Source organism: Hyperolius riggenbachi, chromosome 5, assembly GCF_040937935.1.
Source record: "Hyperolius riggenbachi isolate aHypRig1 chromosome 5, aHypRig1.pri, whole genome shotgun sequence".
In the NCBI taxonomy this organism is placed as follows: domain Eukaryota; kingdom Metazoa; phylum Chordata; class Amphibia; order Anura; family Hyperoliidae; genus Hyperolius; species Hyperolius riggenbachi.
The window spans coordinates 99890711-99911742 of record NC_090650.1 but is presented as its reverse complement, the minus strand read 5'-3'; the positions used below and the strand labels follow the sequence as shown (position 1 = coordinate 99911742).

The following is a 21032-nucleotide window of genomic DNA, read 5'->3' as shown; positions in this document are numbered from 1 at the left end:
AGCCAGACTATATTGCATTGTTTACTGACACTCTGTGTACACGGCTCAGCCAGACTATATACCATTGTTTACTGACACTCTGTGTACACTGCTCAGCCAGACTATATACCATTGTTTACTGCCACTCTGATTCTGCTGGGAACAGTAGTACACCGCTCGCTCAGCCAGACTATATAGCATTGTGTTTACTGCCACTCTGTGTACACCGCTCAGCCACACTATATAGCATTGCGTACTCTGCCAGTCAGTGTGTATATTGCTGGGATCAGTAATACTCCACTCACCGTCAACCACTATATGAGCTCAACATGAGTTCCCCAGAGACCTCCGCTGTGAGCAGCACTCCCAACAACAGCAACAGCCAACGCCCCACGCAAGCTATAACATCCACCCCAGCAGCCAGTGGTCAGCAGCAGCCCTCCCCGGAGGAGAACGTTGTGTCCATCGGTCCGTCGCCAGAGCGATTAATGAGGGCTGCCATTGAGGAGATGATGGGGCCTGATGTGGAGGAGGAGGTCTGGCTCAGGCCAGCATCCCAAGTTAATGTTGAGGACGATGAGGGGTCTGTGTCTGGGGATGTTGGGGTGGCAGAGGTGGTGGGTGGGTCAGACTCAGGATAAGAGTTGTATGATGAGGATGATGATCAGGACCATCTGTATGTGCCTCAGAGTCCGACCCCGGAAAACATGTTGTATCGTGTGTTTAGGTACTAAAATCTGCGTTCCCTCCCAGTAGTGTTGGGCGAACAGTGTTTGCCACTGTTCGGGTTCTGCAGAACATCACCCTGTTCGGTGACTATATAGCAGACTATATAGCATTGTGTTTAATGCCACTCTGTGTACACGGCTTAGCCACACTATATAGCATTGTGTTTACTTCCACTCTGTGTCTGCTGGGAACAGTAGTACACCGCTCACCCGCCACTGTATAGCATTGTGCTCTGTGTCGCTGCTGACAATAGTGGTACACCGCTCACCCACCACTGTATAGCATTTCTGTACTGCCACTGTACTGCTGCCAGTCAGCGTGTACTTTAAGGATAAGTGAAATGAGGAAGAAATCCGGTGAAAGAGGGAGGGGCAAGGGAAGAGGTGTTTCCCCTGACGGTTCACGTACAGGCCACAGGGGAGCACCCAAGAAAACCCACTCAATACCGCCCATGTTGTCCAGGACAACAACCCTCACAGATCCAAAAGAACAGGACCAGATAATTACTTGGATGACCTCTCAAGCATCCAGCAGTGGGTTAAGCAGCACCAGCACATCACGCACGAGGTCCGAGTCCTCAGCCAGTTAAAGTCTGGGCTTTCTTTGAAGACTGCACTGAGGATGTTACCATGGCGATTTGCAAGGTGTGCAAGACCCGCCTGAGCAGGGGGAAAAGTATTAACAACCTCTCCACCACCAGCATGAGCCGCCACATTCTATCCAAACATCCCACTCTGTGGGCAAACGCGGCAGGACAGGGTACCACCAGCAACACTGCCTCCCTTGGGTTCACCAGACTCACCAGCCCCGCCTCAGCAGCAGCAGTAGACCAGCCATTGCGTGGTTCACAACATTCACAAACATCAGACGATGCTGACACTGTCACTTTCCGGACTAGTGCTCTTGAGGTCTCCCAGTGTTCATCAAACACAACAACCAACAGCCCTTCGGTGTGCAGCCCTACGGTTGAGTTGTCTGTCTCTGAGATGTTTGAGCGCAAGAGGAAATTGCCAGCAAATGACCCCCGGGCCGTGGCAGTAACAGCCAGCCAGCATAGCCAAGCTTCTGGCCTGCGAAATGCTGCCATATCGAGTGGTGGAGACAAACAGCTTCAAGGGCATGATGTCAGTGGCCATCCCACGTTACGTGGTTCCCAGCCGCTACCACTTTGCGCGCTCTGCAGTGCCTGAGTTGCATGAGCACGTGGTCAGCTAAATAACCCGAAGCTTGAAGAATGCCGTTGCCTGCAAGGTTCACCTCACCACTGACACCTGGACGAGTGCGTTCGGCCAGGGTCGATACATCTCCCTTACCGCGCACTGGGTGAACCTTGTGGAGCCTGGCAGCGATTCCTCACCTGCTACGGCGCGGGTGTTGCCCACGCCGCAAACAGCTGCACCGCCGTCCCTCCCACTGGATAACAACAGCAGCACCTACCTCTCTGACTCCTTCTCCTCCAACGCATCTCAAAGCTGTACCTCATCCGGAAACGCTAACCCAGCACCAGCAGCAGTAGGATCGTGGAAGCAGTGCAGCACAGCTGTTGGCATGCGTCAACAAGCGTTGCTGAAGCTGATCTGCCTTGGGGATAAGCAGCACACAGGGGAGGAAATTTGGAGGGGAATAAAGGAACAGACGGATTTGTGGCTGGCACCGCTGGACCTGAAACCAGGCATGAAGCTAGACACCTGGCACGAACTGGCAATGTACGCAATAGAGGTGCTGGCTTGCCCGGCAGCCAGCGTTATGTCGGAACGCTGTTTCAGTGCTGCCGGAGGCATCGTCACAGATCGGCGTATCCGCCTCTCCACAGAAAATGCAGACCGTCTGACTCAAATTAAAATGAATCAATCCTGGATTGGAAACGACTACGCAACACTCCAGGACCCCAACCAAGTAACATGACCAATGAACATCTGGGATGGTTTAGCGTTTCTGGTCCCTGTTTATTGAACCTCTCATCTGTATTACATTTATGACTGCATGGCGGCAAAAAGCATTGCTGCTATATCCGCACGCTTTTTGTCCTCATGCAAGGCCTGGGTTGTTGTGTCTCACAAAGCGTGGCCTTCTCCTCCTGCGCCTCCTCCTGTTCCATCACGTGTGCTGCTGCTGCTGGGTTAGCGTTGCCGGTCCCTGTTTATGGAACCTCTTATCTTTATTACATTTATGACTGCATGGCGGTACAAAGCATGCTATCCGCACGCTTTTTGTCCTCATGCAAGGCCTGGGTTGTTGTGTCTCACAAAGCGTGGCCTTCTCCTCCTGCGCCTCCTCCTGTTCCATCACGTCTGCTGCTGCTGGGTTAGCGTTGCCGCGTGGTCCCTGTTTATTGAACCACTTATCTTTATTACATTTATGACTGCATGGCGGTACAAAGCATGCTATCCGCACGCTTCTTGTCCTCATGCAAGGCCTGGGTTGTTGTGTCTCACAAAGCGTGGCCTTCTCCTCCTGCGCCTCCTCCGGTTCCATCACGTGTGCTGCTGCTGCTGAGTTAGCATTGCCGCTCCCTGTTTATGGAACCTCTTATCTTTATTACATTTATGACTGCATGGCGGTACAAAGCATGCTATCCGCACGCTTCTTGTCCTCATGCAAGGCCTGGGTTGTTGTGTCTCACAAAGCGTGGCCTTCTCCTCCTGCGCCTCCTCCTGTTCCATCACGTCTGCTGCTGCTGGGTTAGCGTTGCCGCGTGGTCCCTGTTTGTTGAACCACTTATCTTTATTACATTTATGACTGCATGGCGGTACAAAGCATGCTATCCGCACGCTTCTTGTCCTCATGCAAGGCCTGGGTTGTTGTGTCTCAAAGCGTGGCCTTCTCCTCCTGCGCCACCCTCCTCCTGTTCCATCACGTGTGCTGCTGCTGGGTTAGCGTTACCGGTCCCTTTTCCTGGAACCTCTTATATGTATTACATTTATGTTTGCATGCCGACAAAAAGCATGTTACCTGTGCAAAGAAAACAGACATTTCCCGCATTTAAAAGACAGTTTTCCCTTTGAAACTTTAAAATCGATTTTCTCAAAAACTATAAGCTCTTTTTGCTAAAATGTTTTTCCCTCTTGTACCCACTCCCAAGGTGCACATACCCTGTAAATTTGGGGTATGTAGCATGTAAGGAGGCTTTACAAAGCACAAAAGTTCGGGTCCCCATTGACTTCCATTATGTTCGGAGTTCGGGTCGAACACCCGAACATCGCGGCCATGTTCGGCCTGTTCGGCCCGAACCCGAACATCTAGATGTTCGCCCAACACTAGTCGCATCTAGATGGTTGGGTGCTGCCTCTAACTATTCGTCTACTAACTACCACATTTATAGCGCTGAAATATTATGCAGCACTTTAAAGCAAACCTGAACTAACTGAAAATAAACTGATGAGATAAATAATTGTATCTATCTTCCTGCTCCTTTTTAGCATCTCCCAGTTTTTAAAAGCTAAACAAGTAGTTCTTTTAATTGTCTGAATTACAGTCTTTTTAGGGTGCCCATACATTAATTGATTTTGCAGGCGATCAATCTTCCGATTTGATAATTTTATTGAATCGGAAGAGAATCAGTGCCGGCCAATCAATCTTTTAATCGGTTACTGGCTGACGTTAGTCAAAAGGATCGATCCAGTCTGCTGGAAAATCTCAGTCGCAAGGGCTTGATTGGGTGCGCATGACGACCGATTTACTGTTACTAGTGCCTTGGTAATGCATGTTGCTATGATAACATGCAGGAAAGCATGTGTTACCACAGTAATGATTGTGGCGCCAACACCCCCCCCAGCACTAGTAATGGTGAAATTGCCATGTGCTCTCTGTACCATTACTTTTTCTTGACCAGGTGCTCCCTTAAGCTGCAGTCGCTCAAGGTCAGGGCCCTGTTACCACCCTAAGGCCTCTATGTTTCCATACAGCTGGGGATAGAAAATGATCAACAGTGATGATCAACAGTGTTGTTTCAATGCCTCCACAGTCTTTAAAAAGTTTTATTTGACGCTTTCTATGTCCTTCTTATCAGGCCATACAGTCAGGACACAGTAAGTACCGTAATAAAAATGTCATGCTATCCAAACTTAAATTAAAAGAGTCACATTAAGATTTTTAGATCCTGACCTGGGGGATTCTAACTATTAGACCACGTTCACGGGGGCTGTTGCATTCCCTGTGACAGCAGGAACGTAGCAGTTCGAGACAAGCGCTGCACATTATGTTTTCATTGTGTAGGGTACAGAGAAGCACACAGGCAATGAAAAGTATGCTTCACCCCAACTGTGCACATACACGTTGACATAAATGATAATGAGATACATCAGCAAAGCATACATAAAACAGCATGAAAAACACATTAGTTTTGTACATCACACCTTAGATTAGCACCGTAAACGCAATCTCCAGATTTTTCCATTTCTTGGTCTTTTGTAAACAAAAAAGACCTGACAATCCAACAGGGGTCATACAAAAGCCAACACATAACCATTTTTCTCAAATTATATTATATTATATTATACAGTAGTTACATAGTTATTTGGGTTGAAAAAAGACATACGTCCATTGAGTTCAACCAGAAAACAAAGTACAGTACAACACCAGCCTCCTCCCTCCCATATCCCTGTTGATCCAGAGGAAGATGAAAAACCCTTACAAGGCATGGTCCAATTAGCCCCAGAAGGGAAAAAAATTCCTTCCCGTCTCCAATCGGGATAGCAATCAGATAAAATCCCTGGATCAACACTACTGGGCATTACCTAGTAATTATAGCCATGGATGTCTTTCAATGCAAGGAAAGCATCTAAGCCCCCTTTAAATGCAGATATAGAATTTGCCATAACTACTTCCTGTGGCAATGCATTCCACATCTTAATGACTCTTACTGTAAAGAACCCTTTCCTAAATAAATGGCTAAAACATTTTTCATCCATGCGCAGATCATGTCCTTTAGTTCTTTATGAAGGGCCTGATCCAGTTCACTTTTTCTCCTAAGTTTTTTTTCTAGGTGATATGTTCACATCTTATCACAAATGCCTTTTAAGCCACCAGCAAGCCTGAAAATACTCAGAATATTTTTTACTTCACTTTTTCACCTACTTTTTGGTAATTTTTCATTTGCAGAGTGACATTCTTCTAAGAGGTCGAGGGGTCCAAGCAATGGAACAAAACTACCCATGGGGTAATTTCCCCCTGAAGTGAAGAAGTGGTAGAGCATGTCTTCCATACTTTCAGCTATATCTTTTGGCATTGCCATTAGAGATGATTGAAGGTTTGAGGAAGGATCCCCACATTTAGGACAGGGTGTCAAATATTTAAACCCTGGAAGGGGATTCTTAAAATTAAATGCATAATACCCTTTGAGAACTATTTTAAGCTACATCTCTCACCATTGTTCACCTGTGATTACCCTTCTCACAGTGTTTCACCTTTCCTCTATCCCCTTTATCAGATCCATAGAATTACTTGCTAAGACCTTGACCCAGTAATTTAGATGTTTAAAGGGACTCTGAGCACCTCTCATGGGCATGCCTTTAAGCCAGACGACTTCCAACAAAGTCATGCTATGACCCCTCTGGAGGAGCCTCTTGCAATGGCCATGCGTGTCACTTCCTCTTCCTGCTTCATTCAGTGATGCACTTCTCTAACAGAGAAGGCAGGGGTGACCCAGAAGTTATAACATAGCCAAGATGGCAGCTGCAATTTTTAAATTGAAATCGAACGAAAACTATTTGGTGTAGAATGGCGATTCAAATGAAAGAGCACAAGCTACAGAAAGGTATGCATCTTTAAGTACTTTGCAGTACTGGTCGGAGTCTTAAAGGCATGCCCATGAGATGTGCTCGATGTCCCTTTAAAGAGAATCCGAGTTGAATTTTTTGGTATAAAAAACATATTCTCTGATCCGAGGGGCAAGCCGGATCAGGTAGCATCCATTCCGCTGCTCCCTGATCCCCTGAAGCCTGTAATGGCTTACGTTTCAGTTTGAGGGGTCACGGCGCTGCATTCCTCTGTGCTCTCATCGGAGAAGCACAGAGCTCAGTAAGGCGGGAAACGGGTGGGGAACAGGCGGGGGATAGGCGGAGAAGGGCCAGTGAGAGGAGGGAGGGGGAATTTGTGATGCCCAGAGTGGGCATTTTTGGAGCAGTGCCTCCTGCAAAGGATGCCCCTTCCCCCACGAGATTGCGAACAAGCTGCATGTCTGCAATTTCGGGGTGTGACTGTGCGGCGCAAGGGGGGGGGGGGCAGGAAGCTTTAGATAAGGGATACAGAGGCATGTTAGGAACCAGGAAACATGTCTCTGTGTCCCACCTGCCCTCTCTGCGCCGCCTCAGGTAACCACTTAACGACTGCCTAACGCCGATAGGCGACGACAGGTCATAAGTGGAATTACATGGAAACCCCATGTCAGTTCACGGAGGGTGTCTCCGTGAACAGCCTGCGAGCCTCCGATAGTGGCTCGCAGGCTAAATGTAAACACGCGGGGAAGAAATCCCCTGTGTTTACATCATACGGCGCTGCTGCGCAGCAGTGCCGTAAAGGAGATAGGCGATCCCCGGCCTCTGATTGGTCGGGGATAGCCGCCATTTGATAGGCTGAAGCCTATCAGAGGCGGCGCAGGACGGATCGCCATCCTGTGCCGCCCATAGGAAGGAGGGGAGAGAGGGAAAGGGAGCGAGGCGGATAATCGATGCGGAGGGGGGCTTTGAGGAGCCCCCCCCCCGCCACACACTGATAGCCGGCGGCAATCAGACCCCCCCCCAGCAGGAAATCCCCCTAGTGGGGAAAAAGGGGGGAAGTCTGATCGCCCTGCCTGTTATATGATCTGTGCTGTGGGCTGGAGAGCCCACGCAGCACAGATCTTGGAAACCATCCCCGGTCCTTAAAGAAAACCTGTAGTGAAAATTAAAAGTCAAAATAACTATACACAACTCATACTTACCTGCTGTGTAGTCTGCTCCTCAATCTCTCTCTCCTCTTCTGTGTCCTGTTTGTCCACTGCGATCAATGGAATTTTCCGTCCTCCATTTTGAAAATGGCCATTACCCCATAACAGCTTCCTGGTCAGCACACAGTTAAACTGTAATATCGCCCACTTGAGCCATAGGGAAATATGGACACATCAGTTCTCCTCTCAGCTGTAACTGACAGCAACCGATATACAACTGATAGCAACTGATATATTTCAGTTCTGACAAAATGTTGTCAGAACTGGAAGGGATCATTTTCAGAAGAAAATGGTGAGCTTCTGAGAGGAACTGATGGCAAGGTAACTATGTAATGTTCATCTGAAGTTACCTTATGTGTTTATTTTAAATAATTTTACTCAGTACAGGTTCTCTTTAAGGTACGAAGAGCTATATATGGTTCAGAGATGCTTTTTTTCTATGAAAAATCGCCCAGTACATCTATACATTTTTTGAGTCCCTCAGGTGCCCAAGGTGAAGGTAACTTAATGTCTAATTTGAAAATACAGAAACCTCTAATTTGAAAATACAGAAACCTATGAGTGTGGGGAAGCTGGAACTGAACTTTCAATACGGGGAAGCCCGACTATCTCTTTAATGGCTTGCTGTCCAATTTACACTGCGGTGCGATTCTGGACACTTTTTTTCCCTTCAGGTACCCTTTAACATTACAACTATTTAAAATAGGAGTAAGCAATTTTAGCAAATTTTGATTTCACTTAGTTATTGTTCCATGGATGTATTATTTTTGCAAGACCACTGAATGATAAATAGTCACAGGAATACCTATAACATTAACCAAACAAATGGTGATATTGTTTAATAATCTGCTAGCCTACATCCAAAATAAATTCCTCAGCAATTTTTCCCATTTAGCAAGTTGATCTGACAAAGTTTAACAGTACGGAGCATTGAAGCGCTGGATGATCATGTATCATCATAGCGAGAAATACGTCCCATCTAGATTTCATCACAATAATTCCCTAACTGGTCCTAACCACACTGCATGTTCAGAGACTAAATAGCATGTGTCAAACTTGGACTGGGGAAACAGCACATTCTGAGGTTAGAAAAATTCCTGGTTGTAAATTTCAGCGAGCTGGTTACACTGTATATCACGCAAATGTCCAAAAGGGGAAACCATGCTATATGTGCCTAACAATGCCCCCTGGGAAAGGCTCGAAGCCATATTTGCTTCTTAAGATTTCTTGATTAATTTTAAAAGCAACTGGGAAGTAATTGCAGGAGTAAGTGAAACCATGTGTGCCTTCATAGAAAGGTCTGGGGGCTGAAATAGAAAGAGACAGTTTATAATTCTTCTGTCATCAGACCTTAGGAAGCGTGATTCCTCCGTTTAGGAGAAAGTCTGATTTGGACGGGAGTCATACAGTAAGCAATAAAAACACATTTACACCTCCTTGTTAGGGCATGATTTATTAATGGCCTGGCTAACTTCATGTCACGTCTAATAGGATAAAGAGGCAACATAGCTAAGCATGCCCTTTGCATGACCTTTTAAGCAGAGAAAGTGATGTTGGGTTGGTGCATTTACTAAAGATATAAAATAAAAACAAACCTTAGCATACATTATAAAATGATTGTGGTTCTTCCATGAAGCAATGCAAATCACGTGCTTCAGGGGGGTAACAAAATTAGAGGGCGGCAAGAGGCGGTTCCCCTCCCCAGATGTCCCCCTCTCCCCTTCCTTAGAGGCGCAGCGCCACTTTACTCACCTGCTCGCAGCGTTCCAGTGATGGGATCTCTATCTACCCATCCAGTGTCCTGTATCCATGGCTACAGTGGTGCCTTATGTGACCTGTTACATGCTGCCGGGTCACATGAGGTGCCGCGAGAGAAGAAGCAGAACTCCATGTATGGGCTAATAATCCCAGAGCTAAGAGGCTGCTGGCCAGCAGGGAGGAGATGCTGTCTTGGAGGAAGCAGAGGGAGGTAAGCGTAGTGTCAGTGCCTGCAATGCACAGTCCCAGAGCTGGGACAAGGACCTCCAGCACCCAAGGCTGAGACACTAAAGTGCGCCCCTCCATCCCTCCCACCCCAGCCGTCACACACCGATTGCTATTAGACTAAGAGGTGCCCCAGGGCCCCCATCCCCCTCAACACCTTAATCTCTAGTTATCTGGCTTGCAATCACTGCCATGTATCCCCTTTTCTTATTTCTCTCTATTTCAAACACAATAGGGGTATGATAGCTGAGTAAGTTGTGCGCCCCCTCCTACACTGCGCCCTGAGGCTAAATCCTCTCTCGCCTCTGCCTTAGCACGGCCCTGAACAGTCCGATTTGCCTTGCCTCTCTGGTCTGTCTTTGCACACACGTCGAGGTGAGGGGGGCATCCTCACAAAGTATTGATTCAGGTGGCAAAAAGTCTAGAACCGGCCCTGGTTGGAGTTTGTAGCAATCAAATTGTTTCTTTTGATGTGGACTGAAAAGATAGGAAATTTAGTATGACTGGCTGCATTGGGCAATGCAAGCAGCGTAACGGGTAAGCTGCTCCATGAGCTACTTACAATATTGAAACTTGTGTAAGGAGCTGCTCAGGGGCGCCTGATCCACCAGGCAGTCGTCTGCGGTGCTGTGTGTGTGTAGGGGAAGGGATGGCGCTGCCACGGGGGGCGGGGCATTGCCTGTTCAGTGCCCACTGTGCTTGAATACTTGCAAAAAAATGTGTTTTGTACTTGTTAAAACACATTGGAAACACGTGTGGAGGACCGAGAATAAAGCAAATCACAGATGCAACACTGGTTTGATTAAAAACTGATCCTCTCCTGGTTAGTTTGGGCTACAGTTTATCCAGCTGTTACGCAGCTACAGGTCCCACCATGCCCTGTGAGGTGTCTGTCATTGTCCTTTGGCTGGAAGGAAGAATAGATGGTTGGTATTATACAGATGTCAGAGCAGGCGGATAGGCATGGCTAATTTAATGGCTCCTCTGACTCTCCTGCTGCAGAAATATGGAAATCCAGGCCTACAGATGAACTTTTTTTTTCCACTGAACTGAAAAGGTGGATAAACAGAGGAATTAATCAGGGATACTATATGTCCTGTTTGAAAACAAAGACAATGACAACCATCTCACCATGGTAAGATCTATGAAAATGAGTCAGAATGGAGTATAGGAAATAACCAGATTTCATGTCTGAAATCTGATTGGTTGCCGCACTAAGCAGCTTGTTCCAACTATTACTGGTTTTGTATGTTTCAGATCTGAGAATTTAGTGGTATGGTCTCCAATCAACCACTTTATTAGCAATGAATAATGCAAACCACTGATCTGTTGAATCAGATTAAGTGGAGTAACATGACAAGCGATGCAGCTTGCTGCAAGTCTAGTGCAGGTACAGTGCTACTGTTCTTATTGTTATGGTGCACCCCCTGCTGGATCCTTCATAGGAATATATAGAGAATCAAGCAGTGAGATGACAGGTATACATGATATGTATTACAGCTCTTAAAGGGGACCAGAAGTGAGAGGAATATGGAGGCTGACATATGTATTTCCTTCTAAACAATACAAATTGCCATACAAATTGCCTGGCTATCCTGCTAATTTTTGATGAGAATTGTCACTTGCTAGCAGTAAGATTTGCATATAGGATTCTAGGATCATCATACATTGTTGCTGTTTGTCTGTTGAACTGACAGTTAAAGAGGGATACAACTCCAAATCAACTGAAATAAATAAAGTAATTTAGCTTAGGGATGGTTTCCACTACTAAAGTGATGGAAATGTGGCTACCTAGCCGCATCGCATCACTTCCACCGCCGCCCGCGTCACTTCCGCATCTCCCGATGCGGAAGCCAATGGAGGAGATGGGACGCGGCTGTGGGCGGATGCGGCCGTGCGAAAATCTGCAGCATGCTGCAGATTCTCGGGTCGCTCCGCACAACATGCACGCAGTGGAAACTCTTCCATTGGCTTGCATGTGTTTCAGGACACCCGCGGTGCGGTGCAATGCGGCTATGTAGCCACATCGCACCGCTCCTAGTGAAAACGGGCCCTTACCTGCCCTGTTCTTTTTAGTGTTCACTGTCAGGTTTAGGACAAATGTGATATGAAAATGATAATAAGATAAATAATATTTCTGCTGGTTTTCATCTTTACCATTTCTCTGTGATGCCAAAAGTGACATCACTTCTGCCCTTTTCTTTCTTTTTGTTTTTCATCCCAGCTCTGTGTTATTTCCTTTCCCCACTGCCTCAGCTTTTTGTCCCTCCCACAACAAACAGCACAGCACAGCACAGCAAATCCCCTTCCTTTGGTCATAGAGTCCTTATCTTATCCATAGGAAGATTTTGGCTATTTGAATGCTTATGCTGGGAATACACGGTACGTTTTAGTACCATGTATTGAGCCGCTGATGGCTTGATTGATAATTTCCGACGTGTCTGATACCCCGCCGGATAGATTCCCCACTCGATACCGGCGGGCAGGACAATAGGAAAAAACGAGCAGAAGATAAGAAGTGCCCGCGGGGACGAGTGGGATTCGATCCGGGTGGCCACGGGGACAAGCGGGGACGCGCCGGAATCGAGCCAGCGGCTCGATACACGGTACTAAAACGTAGCGTGTATGCGCAGCATTAGATAAGCTTAATACTGTAGCTAAGAAGAAAAAAATGTTTTTTCAAAATGTTTTTCTATGTATTAACCTGTTTTGTACCAGCAGTCTCTGCCCCCTTAAAGGACCACTATCGCGAAACATATAATTTTTAATCACCCCCACAGTAATTATACAAACCACACAAAAGTTTCACAGTGCATTTTTTTATTTTCTGTCTTGATTTTTAAATATCCATATGTCACTGTTCCCTGTTTCCGTCTGTCCCCTGAACTAACGCTGACAGACCTTTGTAACTGTAACCCATAGTAGGGGAAGCCGTGTCAGGTAGTGTGAAAATAAATAAGAGATGGTCTATGCCTTTGCCCTGCTCTCCCTAACTGACAAACTCATGCTGGGCAAACTCACGCGCTCCTCAGTTTCTCTGGCGTGGTTATATAAAAAGGCCCCCCCCCCCCCCCCCCCGTCACACTCTGTGCCCTGCCTTTCAATTATAAATACAGTAGCTACAAATTGTGCATTGTAACAATTGACATTTCCACATAATTCATTCCTGTTGACCGACTTGTGGACAAATGGCAAAGATCTCTGGACTTACCAGATAACCTGATCTATATAAAATTCCTCAACATAGTCTTCAGTCTGGGTGTAATTTGAACTTTAACGGCAATAAGACCACCTAAATGGATTTTGACAGAAACATTAGTGAAAACAAGTATAGAAGATATTTTAAGATCTCTTAGCCCGAGTTTATGGAAGACACCACATTATTGAAAACAAATGCTTTGCAGAATTTAATATCTCCAGTACAGTGCTCAGCTATGAAGCTTTCCTTTTGCAGCCAACCAATATCAATGTATATCCTAGATGATTCCAGATATTCCGGGACACTAATAGGCAACACATGAATATATAGATATTAGAACTTTCATAAGTTTGTGGTCCTTTTTAACACTGAATGGAGTAATGTTCATAGGATATCCTATAAGGGTGGGTGCAATAAAAATGGAGGCTTCACACTTTGCAGCTGTAATTGTTCCAGTATGTCCACCAGACCACAAAGCCAAAAGATCTTCAAACTTTATCGCTGGGACAGTTTTCAGTTTTATTAATGTGACACATCTGATCATGATTATCAAAGAGAGAATCCTTGCTGGGAAGTGCCTGGAAGCAGAGGAAGCGTAAAAATGGTTTTGAAAACACTTGTGGACGAATGATTTATGATGCTTCATATGTTCTGAAGTCAAAGATTAGCTGAATAAATCTGGTCACATATGAGCCACATATGCTGCTGCAGAAAGAGGGAAATATGAAAAGGAAAAAGATAAATAGTTCATATCTATCAAAAGGTGCAAAAGAGGGAAGCGCTGGTTGATGTCAACTGTCCACAGTGCGCAAAGCTTTGCTGTGCTGTTGGCCAACAAAGATCAGGGCCGATTCTAGCTACAAAAGTGTACCCTGACAACTCTTGCCAGGTAGGAATTCTCCCCCCCCCCCTTGGAACCCTCAACTGTATTGTGCTCCGCCGGGCCTCGAGCACAGAGTTTTTGGCAGCATAGCAACTTATCTGTCTTGGCGGGGGTGCTGCTCCGTTTATTTCGTGCACTCTCACTTTCATCGTCACTGGGGAGCCTCTTCTCACTGATCCGGCGCATGTTTTTACATAATGACATGCGCCAGATTACTGAGAAGATGCGGCCAGGTGAGAATGAAAGCAAGAGCGCACACACTAATGGAGCAGGAGGGACAGGTGAGTTACTATGCAGCCAAAAACTTTACAGGGGCCCCGGGAGCACAAGTTAGGGGAAACCTGGGGAGACCTGTTAGGCCTAGGTTGCCACTATGGGACACCACCATGGACTGCTAGAGTGAACAGTGTATCGCACTGTATGGATACACTGCCATCCCAGCACAGTGTTAACTGAACATAAGTCTGGAACAACAGGAAGTAAAATGTATTTCTCCCTGTGCATTTCTACAGCTTTGCTGGTTTACGGCAAGGACACATTTATTGTGGTCTCACCACAGTATTCTCAGTGGTGGTGGCCTAGTGCTTCCACCATCTCCCCCACAGTATTTATTCATCATAAAATATTTTATTGAGCAGATGTTAATTACAAAAATTCAAATAAACTTGCAGTTGAAAAGCTATGAATCTTATATATGACTGCAATATATGTAAGATAACAAATGTATTACAGTAAACATTAGGAACGATAAAGAATAATGACACTAATCCCCCACAGTATTAAATTCCCTGACAGCCTAGTAGTTTCCCCAATATTCCCAGCTGTGGGCTAGTGGTCCCAACAGTAATGGCACTTTTAACCATTTAGTACTAGCAGGGCCGGCCCTAGACTTTTTGCCGCCTGAGGCAAACTTAGAAAAAATTGCCGCTCCCCCTCCTTCCTCCTCAAGCCGAGGGGGGGGGGGGGGCACCGACCTGGAGGGGGTAGCGGGCAGGAAGGGGGTATTGGGCAAAGCGGCGGGGAGGGGGGTTGGACCCCCCCCTCCCTCGCCTGGGTCCCTTGATCTGCACTCCCCCTCCAGCTTTAAAAAGTTAAGTAGCAGCCGCTACTAGTAAGAGGCAACGAGCCAGGATCACTCACCTCTTCCACGTTCCAGCGTGCGTTTCACTGTCGTCACTTCCTGCAATGCTGCCCACTGTATTGTAAGTGGACGGTGTTGCAGGAAGTGACGTCAGTGGAGCGCACGCTGGAACGCAGAAGAGGTGAGTGATCCCCGCCCGTTGCCTCTCACTAGTAGCGGCTGCTATTTAACTTTTTACAGCTGGAGGGGGAGCGCAGATCGGGGGACCCAGGCGAGGGAGGGGGTCCAACTCCACTCCCGCCGCTACGCCCAATACCCCCTTCTTGCCCGATACTCCTCCAGCTCGGCGGCCGGCCCCCTGGACACATGGACAGGCGGGTGCCGCCCCCCCAGAAGCGCCGCCTGAGGCAAATGTTTCACCCAGCCTCATGGGCGGACCGGCCCTGAGTACTAGTTAAGCTTTGTTTAGACACCACAGCTTATCATGCAGTAATACAAGTCAATGGGCGACACAGGCAGCGTGCACGGTGGGAGCGTGGTTCATCATGCACACACACACACACACACCACACACGCACGCACGCACGCACGCACGCACACCACACACACACACACACACACACACACACACACACACACACACACACACACACACACACACACACACAGACCCACAGGTATCCCAGTAAAGTACTTCCTGTTGGTGGTCTGTTATCTCAACATTGTCACTAGGCAAAAAGGTTGTAAAAATGCCCTTGGTGTCACAAGCTGAGGTGTAAAAGAATGCCCAGATGTCAGAGATCCCACTGTTTATAGACACCCTTCTCCACCTTCTAGGATGTTGCTGCTGTTCAATGTCCTTCTCCTCCTCCCCACAGCACTGATCTAAGGTGCTATGCCTATAATCCTACAACCAACCCCTCCCATGCTAACGCTAATGTTTTGCTTTGGCAATGCTAAATTTGGTCCTGCCAATAAAGCATTTTTGAACTGGATTGCAATAGCATCTGGAAAATGGAAGCCAGTTGGCAGTTGCTGCAGCCCCAGGACATTATGGCATAGCCTACCATATTGTCACGTGATCATCACTGTTTGGTGTGGACTTTTCTGGCAGGAATTCCTTCTATTCATAATGGATGTGATGTTATCTTGGATTCCAACAATCAGTAGTAAAACAGAAAGAGGTTACTTTATTTCCTGGCAATCTAAATTCATGTGAGCTGAAGGTGTACAGGGTAAGATGAAATGAACTTTAGGTTGTCAGTACTGGGTGAACATAGCAGATCATCCTTCATGGTTCACATGGTTTAAAGATGAGGGACAGTATACTTTGCTATTTATCAATTCCATATGGATGAGGACTTCCAGAAATACCCATGTAGAAAAGGTATAATCATAGTATAACTGTCTATTTCTGGGTGAGGTACGGCCATAGTTTAAGAGTGTATTTATTTATGGGTGGTGGATGTAGACACTACTCATCTTATTCATCTACTGAGTGCTCACTGATGTTACATGACATCTAGTGGCTCTAGACTGTAACCAGACATCTTTCAGCCTTTTCCTGTGATAAATCTGAAAAGATTCACTGCTAGGTATTGTGAGTAGTGCAGGCACACAAAGGAAGACAGTTTACATACCTGACAGCTAGTTGGAGTGGAATACTTTCCCCGAGCCAGAAGAAATCACAACCATAATATTAAATTATTATTTCAATGTATAAGAATACCGTACCTTGACTCAGGACCATGAGGCAGAAGTCAGCTTGAGGCTGCAGAATGGAGAGGGCTTGGAACTGATGGAGGTAAGATTCCAGTCTCTACACTGCATTTATCTGCTAATGAAGGAAAGGATGAGTGCATACCCTCCAACCATCCCAATTTGCATAGGACTGGGATGTAGGACTGGGATGTATAGGATGGGATGTATGGTCCCATGAAAACCCCCCATGTCCCAGCACTATCCTGTGCTCCCCCATCACCCCCCTCGATCTTAAAATGGCAGCCAATAGAGCAAGAGGTGAGCAGCGAGAGGTGAGCGGTGAGAGGAGGACATAGAGCGTTGAGGCCTGACAGGGGAAGTAAGAGAAGCATGACTACCTCTGCACCCATTACTCTGCATGAAAGACTGGGCTGGGAAAGCACAGGGGGGAGGGGGGGGGAGTACTTGGAGCACAAAAACAACCAGAGAAGCTTTATTGGAGAGGGTGGGGTGCAGCACTAAACACCACCAGGAAAGCTATATTGGGAAGGGAGGGGGGGAAGCACTAGAAACCATGGAACTGTGTAGGAGGATGCAGAGTTAGGTCTTAATGATGCCCGCTAACGGTCCAATTTGTAGCGAAAAATCGTTCAAGCGATCGGATAATTCTGATCAGACGAAAAAATTGTTCACTACACCATCAACGAACCAATCTTTGCTTCCTATCTATCACAACCAACAAGAAAATCCAAATTTTGGTTTTACCAAAATCCAATTGGAACGACTATTTTTATAATCGTTCATATTCGATTGTGCCCATCAATGGAGATTATTTACAACCAATCTGATCAGAATTTCTGATCGCTCATACGATTTTTCGCTAGAAATTGGACCGTTAGTGGCCACCTTTAGGCCTCTTGCACACTGCAAGCAATTCAGATTCCGCTTTTTAATCTGTTTTTACTTCCGATTCAGATTCAGATTTGCAGTTTGCTCCTTGCACACTGCAAATCTGAATCTGAAACGGAGGTAAAAACTGATTAAAAAGCGGAATCTGAATTGCTTGCAGTGTGCAAGAGGCCTAAGTGTCCCTTTTGCTAGCTCCAAAGGTTAGGAGCTATGTGAGTGGTGGCTTCTGGGGGAACACAGGGGAGTAAGAAGTCTGAACCCCAATCCCCACTGGACACCCGCTTCCTCCCACAATTGCACTATTTACACCTTTGGATCTGTGAACACCCTTGGTTGTCTATTGTTTACAAATGCATTAATTTTCTTATTTTTTTCTCTGCTGCCTAAAAAAACACCCTGCACTGCTGCATATCCTTTTGTCTGACACTTCTACTCCTATATCTGTGATCTATCATCCGGTCATGGCTGTCCCCATCCTGTGATCGGATCTCCTGTGTCCTTGGCATGGGATTCTCAATGGACATGAACTCTGTATGTACATTTTCCATCCTCTAAGGCTGTATACACACTATAAGCGCTTTTGTGAGCGCTTGTGATTGCTGAGCGCTTGCTGAGCACTTGTTGAGCTTTTTTTCCATTTTCATTAAACTCATCGTAAAAATCACGTCAAATCTTTCTTTTATATATTTTGTGTATTTTATGTGAATTTTACGTGATTTTTCCTGTGATTTTAATGAAAGTGAATGGGAAAAAGCTCTCAGCAATCACAAGCGCTCACAAAAGCGCTTATAGTGTGGAGCCTTAGACGACATTGGGGGTGATTTGATGAAAAGAATGTGCTGTAACTCCACAGTGCAATGGACGGTGGACAAAACACTGTGCTTGTGCATCTATGTGCATGTCTGCTTAAAAGTGACATTACTTTGAGTCAAAGGCAGGTGGGATTATTATACCAGCAAAAAAAAAAAAAAGTAGGGGAATAGGTTTTTACTGTACATCACCCCAGACTGTGATTCTACTTCAGGAAGAAATTAAAATAGTGTACTGGTTAAGGGTTCTGCCTTTGGGCTGAGTGAACAGGGTTTGAATCCTGGCTAGGGTACTTATTCAGTAAGGAGTCCTTGGGCAAGATCCTAACATTGCAGGGTAGCCTCTTGAGCCACGTCCCAGTGGCTGCAGCTCTTGAGTGCTTTGAGTCCAACAGGAGAAAAGGGCTATACAAATGTTAGGGTTGTTGTAGGATAGGGTTATAACATGATGCAATTAGCAAGCTGTACACATGTAACGGGAGATTGTCATTGTGTTTTATTTGTTGTCTAGTTCATGTTTTCAGACTCACACAGGATGTTTAACTGTGACATCGGCTTTTTTTTAGTGTATGTGTCAATGACTATTGAGGAAACCACTGAATCTCAATGCCAGTGCTTCAAAAAGCCATTTATTACATTTATGATCATACACTTTAGTAAGTAAACATGAATTGGAAGCTGACAAACATGCTCATTTTGTACTTGATGTTTGGCCAGTTTTCCAAGAAATGAATTATTTTTCTCATCACTTGTTATAACTCATAACTTTCAGCAGGTCTTGTCTTCACTAGTCTTCACTTTTGCCTTTTAAACGCAAAGTGGCACAAATCAAATATTGCAGATAGTACTAAATGTCTCACAGCTGCAACAACACAGAATCCTGCTGAACAGAAATGTTGCTGGAATTCTTCAGTGGAAATAAGGCATGAGACATCCTGTGCACTTGTACTGTGACTGTGTACAGGAAGGAGACCTCCTGTAGAGCAGCGGCTCAATTCTGGAGGCCACAATGACCTCACACTGCTCATATGAGCGTTTCTTTTCAGACAGTTATCAGGTTTATGAAATATTATTCATTTGTGTAAGCCTATGGATAGGATGTGGAGGTCAGATTATGGTAAGAATAGCACTATCTTCAAATATTCTCTCATCACACACCTTTCCAGGTCTGATAGACAGACCTCCGTGCCGGTGCTCACCTCCTGCAGGTACGCCACTCCTGCAAAACCGTGGTACAATGCAAAAATTGGAGACGGCACACAAATGGCTTCAGTAGAAAAACTGTATTAAAGCATGCAGAGGCACACACACGACATGTTTCGGGCGGAGCCCTTCCTTAGGTTAATAGCACTAGGATGCCACTGTTCTGTAGGAACCGTCACGATATTGCATGCTTGCTGGAGGCTACCATTGGCCATCTCCCAGGGTCAGTGCTGTTTCTGGGGCAGACATGTGATCCAGCTGATGTGTGCTGCTTCTAGAAGAGAGTCATGGACTCTTATCTTGCATTCATGATACAGTAATATAATAGATTGGAGGCTTAGGACCTGTATGCCTAAAATGTATGGGGAGTTGTCTGCTATTAAGTAAAAATAAATCTAAATACCACACTCTAACTCTGCCCCCTTGCACACGCCAACGTAATTCTGTTAATACTGGCTGCTGCGTGGAGCAGGAGGGGATCAAGATGTCGGAATTTGTCTGACACTTTCATCCACATAGGGGGATGTCATGTTGGACCAGATCCGGCAGCTGCACCCCTAAAGCAAGCCCAAAAGCGCCCACTTAATATTTATATTATATGGAGCCCTTTTCAACTGATCCCGTGGCAGGGGCGTGGCTTAAGTGTCCCTCTTTCTCATCTCAAAAAGTTGGGAGGTAAGCTGAAGTGGTTAAAACCAATCCTTTTCCTCTGCTTACCTATTTTTCTTACACAGTGGCTGTCCTTGGAAAGCCGGCTTTGGTGTTCTGTATTGTGCGATACGCTACGCGGGCCCAGCATAAACTTTGCACTGGTGCCCATGGCTCTGTAGCTACACCACTGCTTCCCTCTTTGATTTAGTGCAATTTGTCTTGCAATAAATAGCTTTCAAGCTGATTCAATAAAGGGAATACATCTGCTGAAAGTTTCCATAACCTGTGTAGGTCCACTAGCAGGAATTAGTGCGGCTTTGCTGGTTACACAGCTGTATACTGTGGCATTGGTGTAAAACACACAGGGAGCTGCTCTTTTCATTCATTGTTGCATCAGAGAAAATACACCATAAGCCTATCATTACACAATTGTGTGCTTTTGGCCTGGGGGAGGAGAAGAGGACCGACCGGCTGATTTGTCCAGTTACTTCCTTAAACAGAACAAACACACACAGAAGGCTTTTCTGTCTTCCTCTGTGCCTTTTACTTCCCTGTTTTCATACACACAGTAGCAGCTACAAGCTCCATTGCTGCTTCCAGGACTCTGAGATATCCCATTGTGTAGAAGCAACTGGCCCTTCACCATGAATCAGTTACTACCTGAGGACGTAAGGAATATTATTGCAGGTAACACACATAGGGAGGAGCACCGGGGATCGGACTGTACAGTGTATAACTTTCTCTCTAGTCAACTCTTCTCTACTTCCTTCTTTTACATGAGAAAATATCACTAGTTATATGCCTTGCACAACACTTAAAGTGGACCTGAACTCTTGCACAGGACAGCAGGAAAACATAGAGAAATGCACCCTGTATGTATTTAGAGTTTAGCCTGTCTAATCCCCCCTTATCTGTGACTAATCACCACCGTAATTTGATCTCAGCTGTGTCAGCTCGGGAATCTCCTCTGCCACGGCAGA

The 21032-nt window shown here is 46.0% G+C and overlaps 1 protein-coding gene and 1 long non-coding RNA gene across 2 annotated transcripts in view; one reads left to right on the top strand and one right to left on the bottom strand.

Annotated features, from left to right (window-relative positions):
• LOC137518343 (uncharacterized) overlaps nucleotides 1-21032 on the bottom strand; it is a 60208-nt gene that overhangs the window by 17050 nt on the left and 22126 nt on the right. The window contains exon 2 of the long non-coding RNA XR_011020796.1: nucleotides 12828-12908. This is a non-coding gene — a long non-coding RNA (uncharacterized lncRNA). The remainder of the gene's footprint in view (nucleotides 1-12827; nucleotides 12909-21032) is intronic.
• The window catches only part of SKAP2 (src kinase associated phosphoprotein 2), a 365363-nt gene continuing 364896 nt past the window's right edge, over nucleotides 20566-21032 (top strand). Inside the window, exon 1 of the mRNA XM_068236049.1 lies at nucleotides 20566-20739. Within this exon, the coding sequence (XP_068092150.1) occupies nucleotides 20697-20739 (43 nt within the window). The 5' untranslated portion in view covers nucleotides 20566-20696. The remainder of the gene's footprint in view (nucleotides 20740-21032) is intronic.